Raw genomic sequence first — 9,725 nt, 5'->3', positions numbered from 1 at the left:
ACAGAGTGGGGAGTCCTTTTATTTTGGTTTAAAAAAACCCCCCATTGTTTGTGACCAAAGGTCGAATAGCCCTATAAAAAAATGCCAAAACGGAAAATGCGTTTTTTTTTTTTGTCAACTCCATAAATGCCTTAAAGAATTTTTTTTTGTTGTTGACTTTAGTACCTACGGGATTTGTCTGCCGTGAAGCCAAAAATTATTGTAAGCATGGTTGCGAGCAAACATGTTATTGAGGCCACGTACAGCATAATCGGCTTGAATAAACCTCGTTCATGGGAGTCCCATCGCTTGTTTTCTTATCGGGTGCCTTGTAGATCTGACGTAAGTTTGCAGCCCACCCCAACAAACGAAACACTGTCAACACAATCTTCGGGAAAAAAAACATGATACGCGCTGTAATCGGCAGTAATGGCATTGAAATAATAATATTAGGCATTTCGGCATACATTGTGTTCTTGCCGTACACCGAAAAAGTGGTGGCGGCTATGGCCACCGCTTGCGTGGCTACAATAATTGGCCAGTTGTATCCCACTTTTTCCCATTACCTTTTATCTATATAAAAAATGTACTTTGTTTTTGTGTGAACAAATCCCACATTTGCGCGCGAAACTCGATTCGGAGAAAATATAACATGCAAGATGCGCGCGAAATTTCTTTCGGCCACACCAAGCCCGTGGTCAATTGTGACTAGGGGCGAGGTTGAATATTTCGAAAGTAATTACTCACACGTATTCACACCTTATTTCCAATTTCCACTAAACTCAATCCAACGGATCGGATGTACAAAAGACGCTGGGATTTGGTGTATGTACTGTCCTACACATGAAGTAAAGACATCCGTGACCATTTGCAATTTGTTTGTCACCCGTTTATTAATTGTGAGGTTGAGTATTTCGAAAGTAAATACTCACACGTACACACACCTTATTTCTAATTTCCATCAAACTGAATCCAACGGATCGGATGTACGAAAGACGCTGGGATTTGGTGTAAATATGTCTGTTGTGGCATCTAGGGACCAGATTATCAAAAGATCAATCCAAATCCTAAAACCCAGAATAATCAAATATTAATAGAGTCATCAGAAATATTAGCGGTAGAACCGGTAAGCTATACCGGTACTCCGCGTGCGAGAGAAACACTTCAGTAAACCCTGAGTCTAGTGAAAACACAAATAAAGACTCAGTTCGGTTCTCTCAGACTAGAGACTTTTCCTAGCTGAGATAACCGTACTTGAGAAGAGGTATATTTTATCCTATTGTCTAGTACCCTTCAGCTACTCTCCATACTCTACACTGTCCCACATATGAAGTAAAGACATCCGTTATCATTTGCAATTTGTTTGTCATCCGTTTATTAATTGTGAGGTTAAGTATTTCGAAAGTAAATACTAACACGTACACACACCTTATTTCCAATTTCCACTAAGCTCAACCCAACGGATCGGATGTAAGAAAAAAATAGGGGGTTTTCGTCTGGAGGGTGATACAGCACCAGCCTCTGTCCGACAGGGTATTCTGTAGTCCCGACTTTTTAATAAACCGGCCGTGTTTAACAATATGTTTGGTTCCCGCGCAATTTCCCAAAAACTGAAACCGGCTCGTGTGCCCATCATACCACACCCCAGTCCGTGGCCAGCTCCCACTATTCCTATTACCACCACTGGGGTCTATCCGTTTCCAGAGTCTCTGGAGCTCAGAAAAAGATCCAAGAGGCCAAACGATGTGACGACCGAGCACGGCAAATGCTACAGTTTTCGCAATGAATTACAATGATCGATGTGACCTCTGATAGTCAAACTCAATCACGTCGACAAATGACAACGGATTTGAACAATTCATGTGTGGGACAGTACATACATCAGATCCCAATGTCTTTCGTACATCCGATCCGTTGGATTGGGCTTAGTGGAAATTGTAAATAAGGTGTGTGTACGTGTTAGTATTTACTTTCAGAATACTCAACCTCAAAATAAATAAACGGGTGACAAACAATATGCAAATGGTAATGGATGTCTTTACTTCATGTGTGGGACAGTACATACACCAAATCCCAGCGGCTTTCCTACATCCGATCCGTTGGATTGAGCTTAGTGAAAATTGGAATTAAGGTGTTTGTACGTGTGAGTTGTAGAAATAACGGGTTCCTAACAGTAGATGCACATGTTAACGTATTTTATAAACGTATAAAAGTATCATACGTTTAACGAATTGGACATGAACAAGAACTGCGCAATTTAAGATTTTGAACATGTGACATTACACATTCGAGTATGGGACTCTACTGTGGGCAATTATGTGGTTTTCCAAATATACATTGGGTTTTCCACTAAAATTAAAATTGTACAAAATAAAATGATACAAATCTGACACCTGAAAATGACACTTTGGGAATCTCTAAATATTGGGAGTACCGAAATGACTGTTGGTACAAACCTACGGTGTAATTCTAAAATGATCTCAGAGCAAGATAATCCACTGAGATTAGGACAGGATCAGAGTTGTTATAATTTAGGACAAGATGGTTTTGATTCCTCTTAGCCAGTCTACTAGATGTGCCCGGCTATGCCTTAAATGGGGTGGAGAGCTAGGTACCAAGTCATGGGATCTAGGTGCAGATGTATACTGCACCAGCTTGGTGTTTTGATTTTATTTTTTGTTTCTTAAGTTAGACTTAGAGGTATTTTATTGGTTAGTTTGATTGGAAGATTGTTTCGAGACGAGAAATATATTATTATGCGTCCAATGGAATGATATCTAGTCTTAGCAACTAAAACCTAAATAAATCTAGACCGAAGTAGTGAGTGATTAGAGCGGAGCATACAGACATCAGTCTCAATCTAAAATTCCCTAATCTTTTAGCTCACTACCAAGGGCTGAAACTAAACCTATTTCAACATTTTGCATTTAACGTATTAACGTATTGTCTTATTACCGTAAACGTTTGGTATCATATAGTCAGCCTATAGAGGAGACCGACTTTTACAGAGTATTTACTTTCGAAATGCTTAACCTTACGATCAATAAACGGGTGACGAACAAAATATAAGTGGTAGCAGATGTCTTTACTGCATGTGTAGGACAGTACATACATCAAATCCCAGCGTCTTTCGTACATCCGATCCGTTGGATTGAGCTTTGTGAAATTGGAAATAAGGTGTGTGTACGTGCTATGATTGTAACGCGTATGTACATGTTCACATTGCTCGACTACCGTACCGACGACTGTCTCTGCCCTGTCTGCCCCGGTGGCCACATGTAAATTCACCACCAGTAACAAATGATCCGACACATCCTGGTAAGCCCGAAACTGCCGCTCATTGGCCATGACCTCCTCCAACAATTACAGGAGCGCTACAACTTCCACGGTATCTGGACCCTCCACGAACTCCTTAGATCTTTTCTCCAGCATGTAGAACAACCACCGTACCCTCACCCGTCTCTGACACATCAACAGATGTTCCCCATACCCCGGATAATCACACTGTTGAAGTACTACTTCCAAATCTCGGTCCCAACCAAGTCATCGCGCTTATTGGTTCCGCCAATGATACTTCCAATCCAGCCCAGCCAGCATATACCGAATGTATCGGTGGTCTAGCGCGGCATTGGCTTACCTCCAACCTCGCTCCACGACCGAATTATGACGGCTAACCTGGTCCTACTCGGTATTTCGTACTCTGCACTAACCCATTCCACGGCACTACACGGTGCAGACCCGATCCGTACCACAGAGGTGGGTACGCTACTTGGTAGGTCAGCAAGCGAATACATGGCACACTTGATGGTGTCAGTTTTTTGTCAACGCCGGCCTGAATTGACCCAGCGCATATCCTCCATCGTCGACTCACTTGACCCAAGCTTCCAACGGGAATTTACTGACCACTTCTTCCCATCGATCTTTCCCGAACCACTACAACGGCTATGAGAGCTATACTATATGTACATACATTGAAGCTTATCTCTTTCGAAATAACTAATACTATCCCTATGCCCTATGGGTTTGATGTTATACATATTCAAGGTTTTGTTGCCTTTCAAGCTGTTGTATGAGGACATGCTTGGTCCTTAAAAGTTTTTTATTTAACACCGGGTTTAGAAAATAGCGGGTCATTTACCGGCCAAATGGTAAACGTGTAGAATGTGAGCATATCGACGTACGGACATGGGAAGAAGCTGTATACCCAGTAACAGTAAAGAGAAATTGGCCTATCTATTCTATATGTCCACCATAAAACTATCTACTTCAGGTAGATATTCTGGATCATTGGTCGACAGGTACCAATCACCAACCTCGTGTCCAATTAGAAATATTTTTGTGGATTGAAAATTCTGAAAAGTGACGACAACAAATATTTTGATTTCTGATCCCAGATGGGTTGCATGTGAACACACACAAATTTGTGATTTTCACACACAAATACATATATCAAGTCGTGTGTTTGGTGGTATGATACTGGTGTCATAATGGTAGTAGTATGTCTGTGTAGCTAGGATCAAGCAGTGGCGAAATTAAGATAACACACTTGTCGTGGCTAAAATCCATTGTGTAAAATGGTGTGCGCCAAGTGTAATGGATACTGTACACCGAATGGTGGCCTACCGACATGCACAAACTGCAGATGTTGCAAACGAAGCTGTCGCGGTGAGGACGTACACATATATCAGCCCCGTACGCGTGTATCAAGTCGTAGCATTAGATTTAGAGGTGACTTAAACGAAAGCAATTTTCTAGATCAGCTTGAAGAAACAGTTGAGCCAGATTTGAGAAACACTTTGCTGCTGTGTTTGACGTTGATGCGGCAAGCCGTGCAAATAATAAGAAATCCTTAAAAAAATTGTCATCAGACCAGCAGTTGCGATACTGCAAGATATTGCGTCGCTGTTCAGTTTTGATTGCACAGCATCTTCTTCCAAACGACTATAAGAATTTTTTTATCAGAGGCCTTTGGAAATAAACGCTCACAGTATGTAAACAAGGCAACAGAGTTGCACACATCACTTGCAAATGTTTCTCGTGAAGCTCAGCGTGTCGGGTACGCACCGCTCTCGCAATTGAGTAGGCCACAACGAACAGCAGATAAGAGGAGAAAGTTGGCAGCTGCACTACCCCATCGTGAACACATCTACGAAGTATAGGAGAAGAAAAGTCGCTGCTCTACCAAATAGAATCGGTGAGAGTAGTGATGACGAGGAAAATGGTTCGTCAGACAGTGGTACAGATAGACAGTCTGAAAATGAGGAAGAGGGTTCGCAAGCGGAGGAGGAAGTTTTAGATGGCGAAAGCGCATGTAGTGAGGAGGACGAAATGGCTAGAAATGTGGTCAGAATACAAGACTTAGGTTTTAGTTGTTTATTTTAGTTATTATAGTTTTTACAGTTTATCAGAATAATCTGATAAACTTGGTTTTTGCTGTCTATTACAGTACATGACTTATGGCTCACTTTTAGAGTCACTAATGTTACAATTACTAAAGACATTACGAACAAAAAATGTCGTATCAAAATGACGAGATCTTCCAAAATTTGCCTAACGGAGAAGGAGATATTGGGTTAGACGAATCTATGGTAATGAGTATAGCCTTTGGACGGAAGAATGTGTTCAACGGGGTTAAAATTGTATCCCTCCCGAAGGTCATAAGACATCTGCCGATGGCTCAAATTTATGATGTGTACGAGAAAGATTGTAAACATCGTTTGCGTGCATCCCTATCCAAATCAAATTTCAAGAGTATTGGCGATTGAGCTTACGGGACGAGAGAACAAGAACCTAAATGGGGTTGACCATGTTTTCCATAGATATCTCTATGACAATGAGCAAAAATTAGAAGCTACGATAACTGGGATACAATTAGAGGTTTTTCAAGGCGATCATACGTACGTAAAGATTTTAAGCTTCTACAAATTGGTTCAGAAAAGTTGAATGTACAGAATTTTAACACTAATAAGAATAAGAGTATTGCAGAAGATGCTGTTTCATATCTGTTAGACGAATCTATGGTAATGAGTATAGCCTTTGGACGGAAGAATGTGTTCAACGGGGATAAAATTGTATCCCTCCCGAAGGTCATAAGACATCTGCCGATGGCTCAAATTTATGATACGAGAAAGATTGTAAACATCGTTTGCGTGCATCCCTATCCAAATCAAATTTCAAGAGTATTGGCGATTGAGCTTACGGGACGAGAGAACAAGAACCTAAATGGGGTTGACCATGTTTTCCATAGATACCTCTATGACAATGTGTAAAAATTAGAAGCTACGATAACTGGGATACAATTAGAGCTTGGTTTCGCTCTTCAGCATTCGAAGGAACACATTGAAAGCCAAACGAAGAAGTTTCTAGGCAAACTTGATTCAAAATTCGAATTTTGTCGAGGCGTACAGCGGCAACATTTCAAAATCAAGGAATGCGATAGCGTTGCTGGTCACCGCCGACGTTATACTCTCCTCAAGAATGGCTACAACAATGCACATGATAAAATCTATGAGGAATGTCCAGGCTATTTTATGCTGCTGGAAGAGCTAGTTGAAATAGTTGCTAAATTAAAACAGTACGATGAAAAGTCTCACGACATATATCAGGACGATATATATTATTGCTACCTCGGGTTCCGTTCATTTCTGAGTCACTTGATACGCGCAGAGCATATGGAATGTAGTTTTGAGGAGATTTGCACTGGTCTAACTCAATACGAGGGGAATTATGGCTATTATGGTGTTCTCCACGGCTTCCATCCTCAATGCAACGACCCTACTGTTGGCGGCGGCCCAGACATGGCTGATGTTGCCAAATGTCACCGCATCCTCTCGACTCTATTGCTGAATCACTCATCAATTCTGTCTACAAACAACACTTGTCGAAACCCCCTCATACATTCTTTCAACACATCTATGCCACTACCAACACCGGTAGTTATGGCCGTTTCTGGACTGCGATGAAAGCCCTCATCAGCTATACTGCCACCGGTTACCTCGGCACTACCCTCCAGACTCTTGAGGAGACTTGCCAACATTTTCTCGATGTCGGCGAGGTAATTCCTGACAAATATCTTACTTGTGTTTTACTTTACAGTCTCGGTGACGAATACCACCTCTTACGTTCAGAACTTGTTGACCGTGACTTAGATACTTTGTCTATCGATGACGTGTACACGAAAGTCCTAAAATTTGCCGGTGATCATCAACTCGAGACCCCTTCCTCTATCTGCAGCCTCTCTGCCTTCACAACTCAGCCCACCACCACTCCCCCTCATAACAACACCGTTCCTCGTCGCAAAAAGTGCATCATATGCAACAAACCTAGCCACAGTATCTTCGGTTGCCCTGACTAAATTTGTCGTCGCTACGGTTCTTCCATCCACAAAGTCAACAAATGTCCTGTCGACCGCACTACTTTATCCTGCACTAAGTGTACTCCCACCGGCCACAATGCAACCGCTTGCCTGAGTTCTCATTGAAGCCACGGGGTCCACTGTGTTACTTCTTCCTCCACTATCCCTCTTTCATCTTCACCCCCTATCCCTCCGCCTTCATACCACTCTTGTCTTTACAGTACCGTCTACCACACTGGACCCACATCTCCCTTCTTCGCCAACACTCTCATTGACTTCGGTGCTATGATTCACATCCGCAACACCACCGCCGACGTCACAAACCTTGAAACAGGTCGTTTTGTTGTCGAATTCACCGACAAATCCCAACTCACTCTCACTCAACGTGGTCACCTCCCTGGTCTTGGTGCCGTATTTATTATGCCGCAAGCCGATGAAGACATTCTCTCAGTCCGTATTTTCCGGCCCAAAACGACGAGACTCAACCCACTGAGTGCATTGTCACACATCCTAACGGCAATGTTCAACACACCGTTGACACCCACGGCCTCTACAAGCTTGCCACCTTTACACCCACCACTCTTGCCGAATGGCACGACATCTCCGGTCACACACCATACGTTACAACACAACAACATTGACACTTACACACCCCGCAATGACAACACTGACAATTGGCAACTCAATCCGCATTTATTTCATTAACATGTCGTCCAGCCTTTTGACCCAGTCGACGTCGGTCTCTTCGCTCGTGCCAACAATGCCCAAGTACCTCTTTATTGTAGTCTCGACCCTGTCGCACTTCTCCATGACGCTTTTGCCCAAAACTGGAATCAGCCTAAATCCCGTCTCTACGGTAATATTCCTTTCACCAAGAAAGTCTGGACTGCTGTGCTGAACAAGTTCGATGCAGAAAATGACTGCGTCACGGTTGTTTTTCCGTTATCGCCCAGCAACACTTATTATTACCAGACAATACGTCAACTTCATTCCCATGTTGAGGTTATCCGCACTTCTTCTGGTACCTTTTTCCGCAATGGTGGCGAAGTCGTCGGCGCTTCCCGTTGGCGCTACATTTGCGTCGCTCGTCTCGGGAATCTCGCCCATGCTGTACCCCCTACTGCCGAACTCTTGACTACTCAAGCCGACGTGATCACTCATCCTCGGGACGAAGCCTCTACGTATGCAACGCCTGGTCAACAAACGCGGAACTTTTGATCAGTGACATGTACATAGATTACAATGTTCTCGATGACGTGGAGCTTTTCGAGTCGTTGATATCTCTCCAGTTATCTGACGATACAAGTATGAATCGCGCTGCACGTATCAAACTCTTATTCGATCATCAGTTTGCGTCGCATTCACCCGAGTCTCATGTGTTATTAGCAAAGCTGAGAAACTGGGTAGAAGGCTGCTTGATTGATAACGTGATAGTGAATGCTCCTGTATCACTCCAGCGTTTAACAAACGTTTCGCAAGCTTGCCTATTCTGCGTATGTACCGGTAGGCAAAAAAAAGAAGGGTGATACGGAGCATGCAGGGAATGCAATTATAACAGATTGGCTAGCTACCCTGCATGCGAATAGCCTGTTCTTAGTTGAGCTTATGATCGAGCAGTTTAGTGTAAAAAATAAAAGCAAATCAGCGACAAAACAAGCTACTACAGTGTACAAGTAGAAGACAACAAGAACATTAACTGACACGACATTGCATCTGATGGAATGAACCCTCAATTGCAGAACAAAGAATCGATGCACTTGAATAAAAGTATCGTCTCAACACCTGAGTACCGATCATGGCTTCTTTAATGGTGTTTTATTGCCCTTAAAGTAGCCTCAGTAGCCATAAGTAGCTATCTATTACCATTTCTAACGAACCATGGGTCAGAACTCTGTCGTACTAAAACCCTAAACCCTAAAAAAATATGTAGAAATACGGCCTCCGGTCAGTCTAAAATATCAAGATCAATTGAGATAATACATTGGTTTTTATTTGTATTTTAAATAATTTAATACAAGCTCTTTTTCCAATATTCCCAAAGTGTTCTAAATTCACTTTGATGGCTCCAATAGCCTGAGTATTTGGTATGACTCATCTACTTGGACCTATTTGAGACATTAGTAGATGTAGGATATTATAAACTAAATTTTATAATCTCCGAACTACTACTTATAGATTTTGGTCCTTCCGCCAATCTCCAAAATCCAATAAGTCTTTTTCTTTTTTAAACTTTTCTTCAAATGGAACTTTATTTATATCAGCTAATGTATTAACGGGACTTACGTTATTATGTCTACCTACAAATTAGGCATGTGGTCATGAACACTTAGTACTTCTAGTGAAAATTATTCAATTAAGAACAGCTAGAGGTACGCCCTGTATGATCGAGGAT

General features: G+C 42.2%; 3 protein-coding genes across 3 annotated transcripts; 2 read left to right on the top strand and 1 right to left on the bottom strand.

Moving 5' to 3' along the window:
• Positions 1-3,642: 3,642 nt before the first annotated feature.
• On the top strand, positions 3,643-5,361 carry SARC_00859 (hypothetical protein; the record flags this gene model as incomplete). Its single annotated transcript, XM_014305433.1, has 2 exons — positions 3,643-3,751; positions 5,063-5,361. The coding sequence occupies 2 exons, from the start codon at positions 3,643-3,645 to the stop codon at positions 5,359-5,361; spliced, it is 408 nt and encodes a 135-aa protein (XP_014160908.1).
• A 131-nt stretch (positions 5,362-5,492) lies between these two features.
• On the top strand, positions 5,493-5,744 carry SARC_00858 (hypothetical protein; the record flags this gene model as incomplete). Its single annotated transcript, XM_014305432.1, has 1 exon — positions 5,493-5,744. One exon carries the CDS (start codon positions 5,493-5,495, stop codon positions 5,742-5,744), a length of 252 nt encoding a protein of 83 aa, XP_014160907.1.
• A 2,280-nt stretch (positions 5,745-8,024) lies between these two features.
• On the bottom strand, positions 8,025-8,440 carry SARC_00857 (hypothetical protein; the record flags this gene model as incomplete). Its single annotated transcript, XM_014305431.1, has 2 exons — positions 8,025-8,227; positions 8,303-8,440. 2 exons carry the CDS (start codon positions 8,438-8,440, stop codon positions 8,027-8,029), a joined length of 339 nt encoding a protein of 112 aa, XP_014160906.1. The 3' UTR covers positions 8,025-8,026.
• Between the last annotated feature and the right edge of the window lie 1,285 nt (positions 8,441-9,725).

Source organism: Sphaeroforma arctica, assembly GCF_001186125.1.
Source record: "Sphaeroforma arctica JP610 unplaced genomic scaffold supercont1.30, whole genome shotgun sequence".
In the NCBI taxonomy this organism is placed as follows: domain Eukaryota; class Ichthyosporea; order Ichthyophonida; genus Sphaeroforma; species Sphaeroforma arctica.
The sequence above is the reverse complement of the archived record's forward strand: the minus strand, read 5'-3'. Positions and strand labels throughout refer to the sequence as shown.